Source organism: Xenopus tropicalis, chromosome 2 (genome assembly GCF_000004195.4).
Source record: "Xenopus tropicalis strain Nigerian chromosome 2, UCB_Xtro_10.0, whole genome shotgun sequence".
In the NCBI taxonomy this organism is placed as follows: Eukaryota; Metazoa; Chordata; class Amphibia; order Anura; family Pipidae; genus Xenopus; species Xenopus tropicalis.
Genome location: NC_030678.2, coordinates 44,120,969 through 44,140,512, shown reverse-complemented (window position 1 = coordinate 44,140,512; position 19,544 = coordinate 44,120,969). Strand labels below are relative to the sequence as shown.

At 34.8% G+C, this 19,544-nt stretch overlaps 1 protein-coding gene across 4 annotated transcripts in view; it reads right to left on the bottom strand.

Annotated features, from left to right (window-relative positions):
* Positions 1–19,544, bottom strand: part of cnksr2 (connector enhancer of kinase suppressor of Ras 2) — a 191,993-nt gene that overhangs the window by 127,920 nt on the left and 44,529 nt on the right. For all 4 annotated transcript variants that reach the window (XM_012956245.3, XM_031895574.1, XM_012956247.3 and 1 more), the window contains 4 exon segments: positions 16,833–16,920; positions 11,550–11,591; positions 6,524–6,643; positions 1,365–1,424 (listed from right to left, as the gene is read on the bottom strand). In XM_012956245.3, coding sequence (XP_012811699.2) covers positions 1,365–1,424; positions 6,524–6,643; positions 11,550–11,591; positions 16,833–16,920 — 310 coding nt within the window.

Below are 19,544 nucleotides of genomic sequence, written 5' to 3'. Positions count from 1 at the left end.
ACCCAAAAACTATATTTGCATATGTAAGGAAAATGTCACTCTGAGCAAGTTTCTATACTGTAAGTTAAATATTTTTGATGGTTTAAAGTTACTTGTAAATGCAATTGTAACTGCAAGCAGCATGTGTTTATCACTTTCTATTTTCTTGCTTAGATACATTTTTTTTTCACTTATACTAAAGAAGTTTTTGAGTGGATCTATCCCTTAATGTCTCAGAGTTGCCTCATGTATATTGACATTTACAGTTGGATTTAAAATGTTTGCAGTTACAAATACTTTATGCTAGATAGGAAATCAGTAGGCATTAGTGATGAGCAAAACTGCCCTGCTTCTGTTTGCTAAAAAATGTGTTAAACTGCACACAAATGCAAAATGTCAAATGCAATAGAGTGAGAGTTTCTTTTCTGTGTGTTGGAATCAATGAGGGTTTTTTCTCACATCAAATGCACTGGAGTAAATGGGAGTTGTTTCTTGCAGTTATTCATGAAAAACACAACACACTGCAAAATGCTAGCAAAGAATCGCTACAATTTTCACCACCTGAAAAATTACTAAGCTCTGACCTAATAAAAAACACAAACACAAGAGTATTGTAGAAATGATACCTATATTGGCTGACAATAAAAATACATTGCAAGCTTTCGGAGCTCTAAGGCCCCTTCATCAGGCAAAATACAAATGAGAACTGAAATGGCACAACATTTATACTGTTAGATCAGAGAGAAGTGTTCACAAGCAATAAATTAGGAAGTTACAGATAGATAGAGATAACTTGTGAAGAGAGTAAAAGTAATTAAAGTTTATTAGGGTGGGTTGTAAATAGTCCAGGGGTCTGGATTCAGTCAGGTCAGATAGTGTGACATGAAACCTGACCCCAAATTAAGGCCCTGTCTTAATGTGTTGAATAACTCCATACAATCGAATTCATAGATCTTCCTTTCTCATTCAGTTCCAAAGTTCCTGATGAAGGGGCCTTAGAGCTCTGAAAGCTTGCATGTATTTTTATTGTTAGCCAATATAGGTATCATTTCTACAATACTCTTGTATGTGTTTTTTTTTTTATTATTATTTTTGACACTGGCTAACACGGTACTACAGTTTTTGTTTTGTGATTAAGCTCTGACCACAACAGACACAACTTCTTGACATGCAATGTCAATGGAAATATTCTCCATTATTTCTCATATAAATGGAACTCTGCAAGGGCGGGCGCCAAATCATCTTCTACATCAATGGTAATCTTGCCAATAGACATAACAGTCTGCCTAGTCACTACAATAAATACATGTCATGCTGTGTAGGACCATTCCTGGTTTATTCTGCATTTAGCACAAAGTGAAAAGTAACAGTATATTAATACTTACATTTTCTGTAGTCCCAGTAATCACATGAAGTCCATCATATGTGGATTTGATGTACATACCCTAAAATAAAAATATTGGTCAAAAACGAATGCAGCACGTATGAAGCAAAAAAAAAAAAAAAAAATAATAATAACGGAGTACATGAGACTTCCTTTTGGGGCCCCTTGAGCATAAAAAGGTGGGGCAAAAAATGGATTGTGGGTAAAGTTAAAATAGCAAGAGATATTTTGGAAGACGATCTAAAAACCTGGCTAAAAACTTCTAATTATGGATTTTCCTTATAATTGAGAACTGAAAACATTATAGAGACCTAGACTTGGATTCCAATGCAAACTGCACTGATTCATGGGTGCAAAATCAATATTGTAGGTAATCCTGAATGGTTTTCGGTTTAGCACTGCTTATGAAAGAAGACCTGCATCCTTGGTCCTCTTGTTCTAGATCTCTGTATGTCCCAGCAGTTCAGGAATGGAATTGTCCATTTTACATTGGATCACACACACACACACCAAACATAAACTTATAGTTTTAACTAAAGCAAGAAAAACAAGAAATTGAATAAACTGCTATTACTGTTATATGCGGATATTAACTGTCAGAAGACAAATTAACAGGCAATGTTGTTCAATTAGTTTTTAGCAGCTCTAGTGCACAGCGTTGCTCAGTTTACTTTGGATCTTTGTCCTGCAAAATTGATTGAGATGGCTCAGAACATAATTACATAAGGATGTAGCTTGCTGTTCAAAGGAAAAATTATTATTATTCTCTTAGTATTCTTAGAACTTTCTCAGTGTGAGCTCTGCACTGATGTTCACTGTGTGATGCTCTGTGTGAGTCAGACATACTAGGAAGGAAGGTTAAACTACAGGCTCTTCCCTCTTTCCTGGCTCTTATATTTTCTGCAATATCAAAATGGGCTACAGCTATGTAGAAATTATGATCCACAGGCAGTTACCGAGATATCTAAGAGGACCTAAAAGTACCAAATAAGTTGGGAAATAATCCAGTTATCATGCATGAGAAAACCTTCTTGTTCACTCTATGTAAGATCATACCTTCCAACATTAGAAAAATATAAGGAGGGACAAAGGGAAATGACGCTGCAACATTTTTTTGACCACGCCTATGTTTGCGACCACAACCCCTAAATATCATTCCCATTTTACAAAATTTGGCAAGTTTTTTTTAACGTTTGAACACATTTCTGGGGGATTTAGGGTCATTTTTATGTCTTATTACAGTTTTACTAAAAAAGCTAAAATTGCCCTTTAACCTGCAAGTCTCAGTTCCCCCAAGAGACCTGTTTAGCTTATTAGTTACAATTGTATCTCAGTGCAGGTGTAGCTTGTTAACTTTTCTGGGCTCTCTACCAAAAGCTACTTTTTAAATTAATTTTGAGAAACATTGTATCTTTTTTTGGCTCAGTGCAGGTTCAGTGCAGGAGATAAAAGGGAAATGAGGGACTTTCAGAAAGAATCTGGGACTGTGGGCTGAGCTGTCAAAATCAGGATTTTCCCACGAAAATCGGGACAGTTGGGAGGTATGTGTAAAATACTTACACAAAGCCATTATAGAGAAAGGCTTTCCACTACACCCACATGTTTAAAAGCTTATACATTTGATATAGATACAGTAGGTATGGCTAAGATCATCTCTATTTTACTACTCTCTATTGGTGAGATAATCTAACAGCTGTAATGTAGTATTTCTTTACACTAGGATGACCCGCCTTGTAAGAGCATTGTAAGAAAACAGTGGGGTTGATTAATCCTAATCGTACAAGCCTACTGTTTACAAAAAACTAAATACAATTTAAAACAAATACATTTATGGCTTGATAATAACATCAGGTATTAATAATACTGTAAATCTCATTAGCAGATTGTTCCTGCTGTCTCTAAATACAAAGTAACTGCATGTATATATTTTATATATTAAATATATTGATGATTGATGCAGATTTTAACAAATTACAGCTATTACCTATGCTGACTATGTAATTATCCCTAACCTTGGTATCTGCACTTGGCACTATGAATACTTGCATCTGAATGGCACACCCAGTTTTGATAAGAATCATCCAGCTTTTTTAGACTTGGTAAATTGGTCCTAATCATTTTTGTTTTTCTATATCTTTTAAACATTTTCACTCTACTTCAAGATCTTATCCTCTCATTTCTGAGCCTCTCCAACTATTCTTATTTGGTTCTTTAAGCTATTGTGTACCCATTGTAAAGCGACAATACTGTTTTTTTATTTTCAGCATGGATGAATAAATACAAAAAATGCCCCTTGTTTTTCTACTGTAGTTGTGGTATAAGCAGCATTGTTCCCAAGCAATAGCAGCCATACGGTTTCAGCTTCCTGTTCTGAAGAACAGAAAATTTGAAAGCCTTTCTTTCTCTCAAGCAAATAACAAAAGTTTACACATCCCAGGAGCTCTATTAATATGCCTCAATAGTTATTGAACAGCTTAGAGTCTGTAATACTGTCAATGATTACAGATATTATCTTGGATACACTACTATATAATTAACACATCCTCACTTTTCAAGCTTTGGATAACTGTTACTATGACAGGAACCAAGACTTGCACATATAAGTTCCCCTTCAAGTCCCATGATGCACTGCAAAAAAAAAAAATGACAACTAGATTTTTTACTAAATCTCCCCTCAATGCTTTCCTTGTCCTTGAACAGAAAACTATCCTGTAAACAAGCTCTTTATATCTTTACATTAGGTTTTCTTTGCAAGGAACACAGCGATTTTGTTTTCTTCTGCTTATCCCTATTAAAAGCTCTAAAGGGCTTGACTTGCATTGCCCCTATTTTCGCCTGTGTATGATGCTGTTTCTTATGTTATCTAATGGAATGAATTTCCCCAAGGTCTGTTTAAGTAAAGCAAAGCACTCTTAGTTAATACAGATGGAAATGGGGAAACTTTATTAAGGAAATATCATCAAGGTATCAATTCTTTGTACATTAAAGTTCATTTCATGAAATAAAAAAAAACATCAAACTTACTAATGTGTAACAATAAAGATAAAAAATATTAGAGCAAGTAATACATTTCTCAACTGAAAAGCTAACCGAACATTTGGACAGCAGCCATTGTGCAAATCAGAGAGAATAATCAGTGTTAATTTAACTACAAAATGGTCTAATGTTGTTTAATTTGGCCCAACTGTATGAGCATGAAATGAAGTTTAGCAAAGCCAGAAGTCTCTGCATCAGCTCACTGATATCCTTTCAAGGACTGGCTCCCAAATCTAAAGGTGAGGAACTAACAGGGATCTATACAATGGGAAAATTATATTTTTATCCAACGAGTTAAAGGAAAGGCTAAATATAATAAGGAGTCCAGGGAAAGGCGTACCTCATTACAGCCTGTCAGTGCAGTAATTTTGCTAAAGCATACCCTGTTAAAAAGATCCTTATCTGTTGTTTTTCCAAAAGCTGGAAGAATAGAATGAGCGCTACCCAGTCACCGTGCTGCTCAAGACTAAGATGCTTGCGCAATAGCTATTATTTCAGTTTGGCGCATGCGCAGATGAACGTGAAGGCCGTGCATGGAGACGCGATTCTGGTAAAGAAACACAAATGGAGCGAATACATACACATAGTGATTATTCCCTTTACAGGCAGTTTTTCTACAAACATAAGGTATCTTGGAGAGTGCAATTACAAAATGAGCCACTTTGTAAAAACAGGCTTTCCTTGTCCTTTAAAACCATTTTTATACAAGAGAACATTGTAAGCTTTACTTGACTGTTGATCACAATAACAGCCAAATACTTTTTAATGAAATAAGCCCCTGATACAGTTCCATTTAGTATTTGACTAAAATTAAGGTTACTTTTGCCCAGATGCACACCCTTGCATTCATAAACATTGAATCTTAATTGGCAGTTAGCTACCCAGTTCTCCAGTCTTTCTGCAAAGGTCACTTATGAACAAATTAAAAAGCAAAGGACCAGAAAACAGATCCTTTCACTAAAAAGACAGGTCCAGCAAGAAAATGTTCCACCTATCACCACTTTTCTTTGCTTTCATCAATCAAAAAACAGATTCAGCAAAGTTCCTTTACCATGTTGTCATGTTAGGTTTTTTTCAGTTAACAGGGGAAAGAAAATATAAAAAGTTATAACCAGTTGGCGAAAGGTCTATGGTGTTTTCTATTGTATTTTGCCAGAAAGTATTTGCACTCTAGCACCATCATCTAGAGGCAGGATTTAACAAAAATGGTGTCTGGATATGGTGAGACAAAATGTGAAAACTTGCTGGCTGCATCTGTATCTACTTTGCATACGAAGGGGCAGATTTCTGGCTCAAGCAATCATAAAGGAAACTTTGTGTGAATTAAGGAACTCACATGCGATTTCTGGAAAGAAATCCTCATTAATTGAGGTATTTTTCCAAGGGCAGGCTTTCTGAAATAAGAAAAAGTTTGTCACCTATTTAAGGAACACATTTTGTCACATTTTCTTATTTAAGGAAGCCTGTTCAGAAAAAAAATACTTTAAATTTGATTGCTTGAGCGGAAAGGTACAAGCAATGCTAAATTTGCCCCCCCCCGTCCTATACTCAAGGACACTTGTATTTTGTTATACTCTTTGCAGTAGCCCTTTTCATTTTCCATTTTTGCTTGCCCAATTGCCTTTTCAGCATGCTAGATAGTTAATCTTGTATTTGTTAGCATTTTAAACATTTTCTACTAGCCTTTTGTGTTTTCCCTATGAAAAGCCGGTCTACAGTTAACTTGCTTTAGAGATGCCCTTAAAATCAAACAAGTGCTTCTGCAACAATAGCGAAGTTCCCTTTGCCCCATTTTCATGTGTATTATAAACAAGACCAATGCAAAATGCTTTATGTGGTATTTGGTACAGATATATTCTTGGCCAGTTTCTAGAATATCAATGTACCGGTATATATACTTAAGATATATACTTAAGATTTGTATGGATTTGTAAATGTGTGGCTGAATTTGTACACGAGCAGTGTTCAGCAGCTTAGTTACACCTCAGTAACCTTTATCATTGTCTGTGTCATTTAATAGCACCGCAGCCCCACAGAACAGTGCTATGTTATTGCAGCACCACATGGAAAGCACGCTGCTGTCTTACGGTTGATGATTTTGCTCAGTAACAGCTCATTTCTTACCAGTCCTTCACTTGGCTTGATGTTGGAGAGTTGGATGACTTCCAGATGAGCTGACTGTGAAACCAGCGGGTCCGATGAGAGAGAGATGATGTGATCACAGACACCGGAGAGGGTTTTGCACTAAAAGTAGAAAGGAACATTTAAATACATAATGAAAGTTAATATGACCAAAACCATAAAAGAACACAGGCCATTTTATATTCAACTTACACCTGTTTTTGCTAATGCAATATTCATTCTGTGAACTCTAATCTGATCATTAATCTGATTTTAAAATAGTTACATAGGGTTGAAAAAAGACCATTGTCCATCAAGTTCAACCCATCCGAGTAAACCCAGCACACAACCTATACTAACCAATCTATACACTCACATACATAAACTATATATATACACAACCAGTAATACTAACTGTAGATATTAGTATCACAATAGCCTTGGATATTCTGCTTGTTCAAAAACTCATCCAGGCCCCTCTTAAAGGCATTAACAGAGTCTGCCATTACCACATCACTAGGAAGGGCATTCCACAGCCTCACTGCACTCACCGTGAAAAACCACCTACGCTGCTTCAAATGGAAGCTCCGTTCCTCTAATCTATAGGGGTGACCTCTGGTGCGCTGATTGTTTTTATGGGAAAAAAGACCATCCCCCAACTGCCTATAATCCCCTCTAATGTACTTGTACAGAGTAATCATGTCCCCTCGCAAGCGCCTCTTTTCCAGAGAAAACAACCCCAAACTTGACAGTCTAACCTCATAGCTTAAATCTTCCATCCCCTTTACCAGTTTAGTTGCAGTCCCTGCACTCTCTCCAGCTCATTAATATCCTTCTTAAGGACTGGAGCCCAAAACTGCAATACATACTCAAGGTGAGGCCTTACCAGGGACCTATAAAGCGGCAAAAATATGTCCTCATCCCTTGAGTCAATGCCCTTTTTATACAAGACAGCACTTTATTTGCTTGATAAAAAAAAATGTAATAGTTAAGCATATATTTGCTTGTCTCTGAAAGCTGCCATTGAGGTGTTCCAGCTAGGATGACTGCTTACAGTATTGTCTCTCAATTACAAGCATGACGCAAATGAAATAAAGTACAGGTATGGGCATCCGGTATCTGGAAACCAGTTATCTAGAAAGCTAAGGGAAGCCAATCTCCCATAGACTCCATTTAAATCAAATTAGTCAAATTTTTTAAAAATGACATCCATTTTCTCTAATAAAACAGTACCTTGTAATTGATCCTAACTAAGACATAATTAATCTTGATTGGAGGCAAAAAATTGGGTTTATTTAATGTTTAAGTAATTTTTTAGTAGACGTAAAGTATGGCGATCCATATTATGGAAAGACCTCTTATGTGCAGTACACCAGGTCCGGAGCATTCTTGATCATAGGTCACATACAGTACCTGCACTTGCCAAAAAATAAAAAATGCGGTACACCAGTCTAGGAAGTGTACTGCCATTTTGTACATAAGTAGGCATGAGCATTACAAAGATACTAGTGAGTTTGTTTGTTTTTTTAAATAAGAAGCACAGAATCATGTAGTCTATAGCTCGGAAAAGTGCAATCCAGTGACAATGCAAGATGTATGCACAAATATATTTATTTATATGTGATAAAAAAAATTATCGATACCAACTTTATATTGGTTTAGTAAAGTAAAACTGCACAAGGAAATGTTCTGAATATATCACATACTAAAATTGGATACTTGCTGCCTACCAGGTTAGTTATCTATGATAATTGATATTTTCCATAAGAAAATTGTGGAACAAAAGTAAATGTATATTAAATATATTTTTTCTCCAAATATCTACTTATTGAAGAGGGTCGTTACTTAGTAACAAAGAGTTCTAAAGTGATAATCGATAGTTAAGGCAAGAACAAAAGACTAGCATTAGAGCCAAGAAAGATAATGAACTAAGAACAGTGGAAAGCTATAAATTAAAGAAATGTAAATTACAAGGCAAAGTAGAGTCTATAGCAACATACACCTGTACCATTACAGAGTAGTCTAGATTTTTTTAAATGGTTAACTTTAAAATAACGAGTTCTTCCTCCATGCTTTTATGGCCTCATTTGCCATCGTAAATAAGAGTATCACAGATTTTGCTATTTCTGTTGAGAAAGAGAGAGATAGAGAGATCCCTAGGAAGCATAAATAGAAAGTTTTTCAAAATTGTAACTCATCCTCCAAGAAAATGGCTTCTTACTTAAAAAGGGCAGTACAGGTATGGTATCTGGAAACCCATTATCCAGAATGTTCAGAATTACAGAAAGCCTATTTCCCATAGACTCCATTATAAGCAAATAATTCTAATCTTTTTAAATGATTTATTTTTTCCCCTGTAATAATAAAACAGTACCTTGTACTTGATCCCAACTAAGATAAAATAATCTTTATGGGAGGCAAAACAATCCTGTTTTAATTAAAGGTATATTGATTAAGGTTTAATTGATGTTTAAATGATTTTTGAGTAGACTAAAGGTATGGAAATCCAAATTAGGGACTACTTATCCCCCAGGTCCCGAGCATTCTGGATAACAGGTCCCATACCTGTATACCCTTTGTTCAACATAAGTGCAATGAAGAGAGCTTGGGTTGAACATTGCCTATTGTTGTAATCACAAAAAAAACTATGTTTTTTGTTATTCCTTGAGCTAAAGAGGGCAAACAGAAAAACTGAAGCTACTCAATGTTTGGTTCTTGTGATATAAAAGGATTAGATTTCAAGTAAACAGATAAGTATTCTGTGCTCTTCCCCTGGCCAAGAATCAGCCTGTGTGGCATCAGCCTAAGAAAAGAGTATGTTTAGCCAAAGCCCTATTCATCGCACTCATGTTGAACAAGGGGTATACTGCTCCTTCAGATTCATTAAAGTTTATATAGTTTTTTTTCCCTGCAATTAAAAATACTAGTTGCACTTGCCATTGATAAGAAACAATTATGCTCTTGTCTCTTATCGCACTTCATTTTGAATATAAAATTGAATTTTCATTCAAACAAAAGCGTATTTTTGTATTTATTTCTTATTTTAGCTTTGATCCCTGTTTTGTTATTAGCTTCTATAAATCCTTCACAACTATTTAAAATGTTTCATTTGTTTAGTATTTCCCACTGCACAATATAAGAATATTCAGTTAGGCATGGCATAATCTTAGATGCCCTTATTCAGCAAAGGATAACATTTTTTGCTGGTCTCTTTGCATGCACACTAAGTCCCCTTGGGTACACTGCAGCTTTTTTATAAAGTCAGTTTCTAATTCTAGCCGGGCATCCTCTGTCTGCAGTAAAAGTTTGGTTTCTACACCCGGATCAATATTTGTTGGTTTGTAACATTCACACCAGCATAAGTTATCCCTTATCATATCCCTCATTAAAAGGATCCTGCTATTTAAAACCCCAAAATATCCCAAATCAATATTAAATATTAGTCAGTTGGTAATATTAGACTACTTTGCTCAAACCTGGCCAGATTAAGGTCACCCCTCTTCTTTTACATTACATTTTTAAGAATCCTTATAAGCTCACATACATCCTATGATTATGGAATCCTAAACCCTTAATACTAGACAGCACTTTATAAAAGTTTCTACTGTCTCTCACTACATTTAATGTATTTAGGGACAAAGTTCCCACTATCTTTTACTTTATTTGAGATGCCACCCATTGTGTTTTGGATGGTAAACACATTACTCATAAATGGTAATAAGGGTTAAATCATAGGAAAAATGTTTTAAATTTGACATGGGGTCAGACATGTTGTTGGTGTCCCAGCTGCCCTTAGTCATATGACCTGTGCTCTGATAACCTTCAGTCAATCTTTACAAATGAGCTGCCCCTCCGAGCAGCTGATCAGCAGAACTATGGAAAGGTAACAAGTATTCAAGGGATATTCTCTTATTACCCCTCTCCAAGAGCTTTCCTACTACTGATGTCAGACTAATAGGCCTCAATCCCTTATTTTTTTATAACTTTGTTTTTATTTTCATATTGTCAGACATATCTGTTAAAAACATTCATTATGACTTATTTGTTTTACATTCATGTCTCGTGAATAACAAAATATTTGGAATATAGAACATTTGAGTTAAAAATGATAACTTGGTTATAAACTTTTAGCTCATAACTGTTTTCTTTGGGTCTTATGAGAGGTAGCTTTTAAATTTCAACTTATTTTACACGTATGAATGGAAAAGCAGAGGTTTGTTCTAGGTTATACATTCATTAAACAGGTTGATTTAATTGATACAAAATTTACATTAGGTTAACATCTAGGCTTTAAAAGGGTTACTAATTCATTTTTATACTTCTAACTGAATTAGTGAAGAGAAGCTGTACAAATGCAATATAATACCCAGCATTGGCTTGAGACACTAACAATAAAAAAGTACTTTTGGGTAACTCTCATACTTTCCATTATCACAATTTCTCTTACTCTAGGTAGACAAAAAATCCTCAGAACATGGTGGGTAGGATGTGTTTCTCTGCATTCAAGTTTTTTTCATGTTTTTACACAATCAAGTCTTCCTGGTTCTTAATATATAAGAGCATGTTTGATTGTCAAAAACTCAATTTTTGATAAATTGCCCTCTAAAGGTTCAAGTTTTATGTTCAAGCATAGCATAGAGATTCACTTGTAACGTCATCGCTGTATATTTCCATTTCAGTGCCCCACCAACAACTTTACTTCAAGGAGAACTATAACTGCTATAAACATGCAACCAAACTGTTTATTAATGTACCTATTCAACCCCAAAATATTTTTTTCTACTGCAAACAATGCAGCTATGCTGTTTATCAGTAGTGCACTGCAGACTGCCAGTAAAATTCATCATTGGTTCAAAGCAAAAGTGTTTTTTTTGCAGCCAGAAATGTTTTTGGTTGAAGAACACATAAAGTGTTAAAAACAACTGGGAAAAGTATAAATCCCTTGTTTTGTTTCTTTCTTCCTCCAACATCATACTAATAGATCCACATTCATTTTAAACTTAATTTAATAAACTACAATTAAACTCACCACATGAAGAATTTTGTTTTCTGTTTCATACACCGTACATTCCTAGGAAAATTAAAAAAAGACAGATATATAAGCCATTTTTACAATTTCAACTTTTTTGAAATCTTGATATAGAACTATACTGTTTAAAATACAAGAAAGGCTAATCAATTTGGGGTGGGAATGCCAATTATCTTACTTTTATTCTAAAGATGTTGTGGGCTTGCTTTTAGCAAAATAGCATATATATTGCATTACAATTACATCATATAATTTTTAGCATTCATATAGTATAGTTACTTAAGTTGAGGGTTAATTTTACATGGATTTATAAAAAAAAACAAAAAAAAAAAAAACGGCCTTTATACACACACTTAAAAATGCATCAGACAAATGTAACAAAACTCATTTTCTGGGAAAAATAGCTTCAACTCAAATACATTTTCCTCAGTGTAGTTTTCTTTGTGCTTATTTAATATATTTTGGGATTTATGATAAAGCAGTCTCCCATAGACTCCATTTTATTCAAATCATTTACATCTTTGAAAAGTAATTTTCTTTTTTCTCTGTAATAAAACAGTACCTTGTACTTGATCCCAACTAAGCCGTAAGAATGGCTTTCCTACCAATATGAATTCAATCGGTTTTATGTAATGTTTAAATGAATTTAGTAGAATGGAAAGAGACAAAAAAGAAAGGTAAGACTACTATCTTTTATTTTTTTATGTTAACTTCAACAAATTGAGCCAACTTATTAAAGTGAGGATACAGAGGGAGGAGTATGTCTATGTGAGCCCATTACGCAGTTAAAGGACCAGAATACAGCCTTGTTCAATGTGAGTTCAATTTATAGGTGTTGTGTCGAACATACTGTATTGTTTTTTGGTTAATTTCTTGAGCTAAACAGATAAATGAAAGGTAAACCATGCTTGGTCTTGTTACATACTGAAATGACAACAAACTTTGTACCTTTTAACATCAGATTTGTTTCAAATGAAGAATTAAATACAGTTCTGCTCTGCAGTTCTCTTTTTTGCACACCATTAACTAACATACCATAAACCAACTTCTATCATAAATATCATATTGGAGTGCAATTAGCCTTGATCATTCCTGCAAGCTTAGATAGGCTTAATTTAGAACTATATAGCAGAGCTGCAAAATTAAACAATAAAAAAATATAATACATCTAGGTAATGAGGCATTTGAAAGGGCAAATTAGACTTAGCTGTCCCCATTATTATAAAAAGTACCACTGTCTATGCTCTGGGCCTTCGGGTACATACAATATTTTTTTTACCGTTCTTTTATTACTCTATATCATTTCTTCCATTTATTATACCTACTACTGCTCCTTAACCCCTCTGCTTTCTTCTGGGATCTGGCCTATCACTCCTGTTTGGAGACCCTAAAGACACCTAAAGGGCCCATTTATCAACATTCTCATTTTTGTGGTTTTGGGGGATTTTGAAACTAATTTTCATGAATCCAAAATAAATATATAGGAAGCGCATGAAAGATAAAACAAAATAAAACTAATAGTGCAATATGTTAATTGCAAAATATGACACCCTAAGTGCGTATATAACACATCAAAAATAATTTGTAATTTGAAACACACAATTATTTCAATTTTGATGGGGTTTATATTCTTTAGAAGCATGGTATGGCTATGGGGAGTAAATTCGCTCCCTCCAACATTTGCATGGCGGCATGGGAGGACGAATTTATTTGGAGTGCATACCCCTTTAAAGACAATATAGTAGTTTTTTACTAGATATATCAATGACCTGCTATTTATTTGGGATGGTCCGAGAGGAAAAATTGAGAATTTTCTTGAATACGTCAATTTCAACATTTATAATTTGAATTTTACAACAGAGTTTGATGTAAAAGAGAGTAATTATTTAGATGTGACGCTTTTTAGCGAGAGTGACAAAATAGAGACCAAACTATATCGGAAAATAACGGATCGTAATGGTTTGTTACATGCCGCTAGCAATCGTCATTCTCAGTTGTATTAGGAATATCCCAAAGGGCCAGGTTTTAAGGGCTAAGAGAAACTGTTCCAGAGAAATAGACTTCATAAATGTATGTTCCATTTTAGAAGAAAGATTATAAAATAGAATGGATTATGGAGGCTAGGAATCTTGCAAACAATGTAGATAGAGATCAGTTACTTAACAAGAAAGAACATTTTGGACCTTTCCCTTATAGATTTAATTTTTATACCAAGTCCTGTCCTGTCAGCTGACCCCAGTCTTGGGTGTTATATGAGATTGAAACCCCAAATACATTTTAGAAAATCTAAAACTTTGGGGAACTTTATAGCACCATCAAACATTTGTAATAAAAGCAATTTACCAATTAATGCCTTAGGGGTTCCAGTTACATATAAATGTGGTAAAAAGATATAGTACATGTGTTTTTGTAGCTTCCAAAAAATTATCAGTAGAAGGAGTTTGTACAAAAAACCTGCTTATTAAATGTCGATCTATATATGTGGCATATCTACTAACTTGTCCATGTGGGAAATTTTATGTGGGTAGGACCATTAGAGCAGTGGGCGCAAGAATCAGTGAACATGTAGGTGACATTAAAGCGGGTAAGAATAATCATGGGGTTTCATGACATTTTAAAAAAGGTACATCTATGTGATCCCACTGGATTAGTATTTTTAGGTCTGGAACAAATTTCCCCAGGGGATCGTTTTACCAAGTTGAGACGGCGAGAGACTTTTTGGATCTTTAATTTGAACACTTTACAACCTCATGGTCATAATGTAGATATTGATTTGGCTGCTTTTTAGTTTGTACAATAACACATATCTCTCACCTACATTGGTTTCTTTTTACATTTTTTATTATTTAATTGTAGCTTAATTTATCTCTAATCTATATATTTGTCATATGTATAGATTATATGTTTGTCAATTAATCGTGTATGATGGAACAACAAGATTTTAGATCTTATATGTTAATAGTTGTATGGTTTCCATATACCATTTTTAGAAACACTGTTTTTTTAAACACTATTCTTTAAAAAAAAAAGAAAAGGAAAAAGAAAAAAAAAGGGGGGGATAAAAAAGGAAGAAGGGGAAGAAAAAAAAAAGAAAGCCGGAAAAGAGGAAGGAAAGGAATTTTTTTTTACCAGGCGGAAGTGAAGCAACAATCACATATTTAAACAATTTATGGGTTAGGGAATATTCTTTTCCTCTTTATCGTATCGTTGGAGAGGAGAAGTATATTCACCCTTCACAGTTGGATCTTCTGTTAAGTTTATCTTTTTGGCATGATTGGTTAAAGTCTGGTGAGTGCGCATACTTATCTAACCATCTGGGTGGAGGTTTTACAGTTGCACCAAGCATTTCAAATTATTTTTGATGCGTTATATACACACTTAAGGGCACATTTACTTACTCATGAACGGGCCAAATGCGTCCGATTGCGTTTTTTTCGTAATGATCGGTATTTGGCGATTTTTCGGAAAATTGACCCGACTTTTTCGTAGCCATTCCGAATGTTGCGCAAAATGTTGCGATTTTTTCATAGCGTTACTACTTGCGCGAAAAGTCGCGACTTTTTCGCAGCTTTCGTGCCGAGTACGAAAGATTCGGATTCATTCAAGCTTCAGTATGGTGACTTTTCTTGGGCCAGGTTGGAGCTGCAGGGTGCCATTGAGTCCTATGGGAGGCTTCCAAAATCATGCTAAGTCTGAAAGTTTCGCCCGCCACTTACGAGCGCTCAATACGAAAAAGTCGCAACAAGATATGAGCGAATCGTAATGGCTACGAAAAACTCGCGTTTTTTCGCGCAAATCGTATTGGTAACGAAAAAGTCGCGACAATTTCCGAAAAGTCGTAAAGGCGACGAAAAAAATCGCAAAAATTACGAAAAAGTCGCAAAATGTTCGTTTTCCCAATCGGAATTTTTCCAATTCGGATTCGGATTCGTGGGTTAGTAAATGTGCCCCTTAGGGTGTTGTATTTTGCAATAAACATATTACAGTATTAGTTTTATTTTGTTCTATCTTTCATGCTCTACCTATATATTTATTTTGAATTTGTCTTGAGGTCATATTGAAGTGGACTTTTTAAAGGAAGCTGCAAGCAATTTTCAACACATCACAAAAAAGTGTTCATCAAAAGACCCATTTGGCAATGAGTATTATTGTCACAATTAATTTTCATGAATGTTAGTAATTTATAAAAAATAAAAAAAAAAGAAGACGTGGGGAAAAAAAAGTGACTTTTTTGTATTGTTGCACAAATAACAGCATAAAAAAAACCCAAAACCACCAAATAAGAAATATCTTTCAGTTCTAATAGGGACATCTGCCACTGACTTCTACATGATTTCGTCAGGTTTTAGATGACGTATTTTTTCTTTTGAATTTGTCACGCTTCTGTTGCATAATAAATAGCGGAAAAGTGTTTTTTGCGACAAAAGCGTATTTTGGCACAAAAAAGTTGTTATAACATTTTTTACAAAATCAGCATTAGTAAATTATGACACTATACTGATTATTATCAGAAACACTGATTAGTTAAAGGGTATATCATATATAAAAATAAAAGTTTGCCTTGAGACGAAAATCTATTTCTAAGCAAATTACCAATATATATTCATTATTTGTAAATGTAACCTCAAATCAGTATTTGGATTCTCTTTTTTTTTTCCTATATCTTTACTGAATCAATTGAGGCAAGTTTTATTACGATTTCACTTGCTAGACATTCTCATTAACGCTAATTTTCTGAAATTCCAAATTCCTTCGTTCAATACCACCTGTCAAGCAGGTTACAGTAACCTGGGAGAACTTTGTCAGCCAGGAGAATATCATGCTGTGCATAATTGCTATACAAATATAAAAACTTGACATTTCAAACAAAGGACTTCCCAAAAGAACGGTGCTTTCTGTTTATACTAATCAAGAAAAGGTTTCTTTTATCCAAGTATTTTAATTTACCTGTCAGAAATGCCAGATGAAAAAAAAAAAAAAAATATATATATTATATATATATATATATACATATATATATATATATATATATATATATTATCTGACCTGACCTGATCACCCCTGGGCTCGACATTCTATCCACAATCCCAAAGACATTAAACCTAAGACACATTGTGCAACAACTTAAATTACATTGCTAGGATATCATAAAAAGGAGGGTACCAACACTCAAATGCCAATAGCTCTGTAAGCAAAATTTTAATTTTTCATGTCCCAAAGTAGAGTTGGTTATTTTAATGCATTAAAGTATTACGAATGCGCTTTATCATACCATATACAGACCTGCTGAACAATGGTTGTTAATTCCAAGCACAGCTGAATAACATTATTTCTTGTGACTGAATAATCTGTCACTGCAGCAAATGGTGATCTGTAAAAAGGAACACATTTTAGCTTTTATACTTTCTAGAATACATACAATTAAAATAGCCTATAGAAAACACAACATGCAATGATATCTACTCAAGAACTAGCATAAGTTATGCTGCCTAAGCAATAGACTATGTTCAGTAAGTTCATAGTTATAGCCAGGAATTAATAAAACATGCATGGTGAAATGCAGAATACTTTATACTACCAAAATAAAAAAACATGGCATAAAATTTAAATCATTGCCTGTCAGGAGAAAATACGAAGAGGTGGGATCGAAAGCACCAAGTATTTAATTCCATTTGACCTTCCTGTGAAGGAACTGTTCATAACATCAGTAAAAGAGCACAAACTCTCACCAAAATACTACTCAGCCCCATATTCATCCATAGTTACATAGTTACATATAGTTACATAGTTACATAGGGTTGAAAAAAGACCATTGTCCATCAAGTTCAACCCATCCGAGTAAACCCAGCACACAACCTATACTAACCAATCTATACACTCACATACATAAACTATATATATATACACAACCAGTAATACTAACTGTAGATATTAGTATCACAATAGCCTTGGATATTCCGCTTGTTCAAAAACTCATCCAGGCCCCTCTTAAAGGCATTAACAGAGTCTGCCATTACCACATCTCTAGGAAGGGCATTCCACAGCCTCACTGCCCTCACCGTGAAAAACCACCTACGCTGCTTCAAATGGAAGCTCTGTTCCTCTAATCTATGGGGGTGACCTCTGGTGCGTTGATTGTTTTTATGGGAAAAAAGAACATCCCCCATCTGCCTATAATCCCCTCTAATGTACTTGTACAGAGTAATCATGTCCCCTCGCAAGCGCCTCTTTTCCAGAGAAAACAACCCCAACCTCGACAGTCTAACCTCATAGTTTAACTCTTCCATCCCCTTAACTAGTTTAGTTGCAGTCTCTGCACTCTCTCCAGCTCATTAATATCCTTCTTAAGGACTGGAGACAAAACTGCACTGTATACTCAAGGTGAGGCCTTACCAGGGATCAATAAAGGGGCAAAAATATGTTCTCATACCTTGAGTCAGTGCCCTTTTTTTTATATAATACAGCACTTTATTTGCTTTAGTAGCCACAGAATGACACTGCCTGGAATTAGACAACTTGTGATCTACAAAAACCCCTAGATCCTTCTCCATTAAGGAAACCCCCAACACACTACCATTCAGTAGATAGTTCGCGTTTATATTATTTCTACCAAAGTGCATAACTTTGCACTTGTCAACATTGAACCTCATTTTCCATTTTGCTGCCCAGTTTTCCAATTTTGTCAAATCGCTCTGCAAAGCGGCAGCATCCTGCATGGAACTTATAGTTTTGCACAATTTAGTGTCATCAGCAAAAATAGAAACATTACTCTCTATGCCCACCTCCAGGTCATTAATAAACAAGTTAAAAAGCAAAGGACCAAGGACTGACCCCTGCGGTACTCCACTAACCACACTGGTCCAATTAGAAAATGTTCCATTTACAACCACTCTTTGTACTCTATCCTTCAGCCAGTTCTCTATCCAATTACAAATATTATGTTCTAGCCCAATATTCCTCAATTTGATCATTAACCTTCTGTGAGGTACTGTATCAAACGCTTTAGCAAAATCTAAGTAGATGACATTAACTGCCATAACATATGTGATTTAACCCCCAAAATACCACCACCCAATCCAGTCCAGCCACCCTCAGCAATTACATATTGCTATCAATATTGTAAAGATAGGGAATAATTATGATGCTTGATTTATAAGAGCAGCTGACTAGTTTGGGTTACATAGTAAGTAAATAATGTGTGTGTGTGTGGGGGGGGGGGGTTGATCAAGAATGCACAGAAAATAATGAGCAGTACCATGGTCATTACCATGTATGTATATTGCAGCTCATTACAGTTGTGAATTTTAAAAATCCAGGTTAGTGTCTATTGGCTTGTTTTGAAATTGACTTCTCTCTGGCTCTGACCCTGCTAATGCAGTTTCCATTGTTGAAGACTTTCCTCTACTCATACTGATGATATCTATAGCACAGTAAGCTAAAGTTTCCCATTATTACACAGAACTGGAACCAAAATATCCTCTGTAATTTTAGTTTTAGAATTTTCTCCTATCACACAATTAAAAATTGAATGCAATTTAACATCATTTATCAAGACACCTCGGTATATTCTAGCCCCTTTCTTTCTTTTTAATGTGACTTTTAGGCATTCTTGCTGATTTGGATACTTCTACCCTTATTTGGAAGTAATTCAGCTGCCATTTTGATTACTCCAAATACTGGATTCCTTGATTTTAAGGCTCACAACAGTCAGCCAGTCCCAGCATTTGCATTGATGATCATCATGGACAACTCATGACTTACAGCAATGAGTTACAGACTTTTACAGTTCAAAGCCACCTTTGAGATTCAACACTCGGCCAAGGACCATTGGTTCATAACCATTTACAAGCATAATTAAATATTGCCATATCAGCTTTTTTAGACATTGTTTTAAAGAATATACAGTATAGGAAGTAAATAAATGTTTCCACCTTAGATATTTCTGGATTTTTAATTAGAGAGAGATTTAAGTGTGACCACTAAGTGACCTTAAGG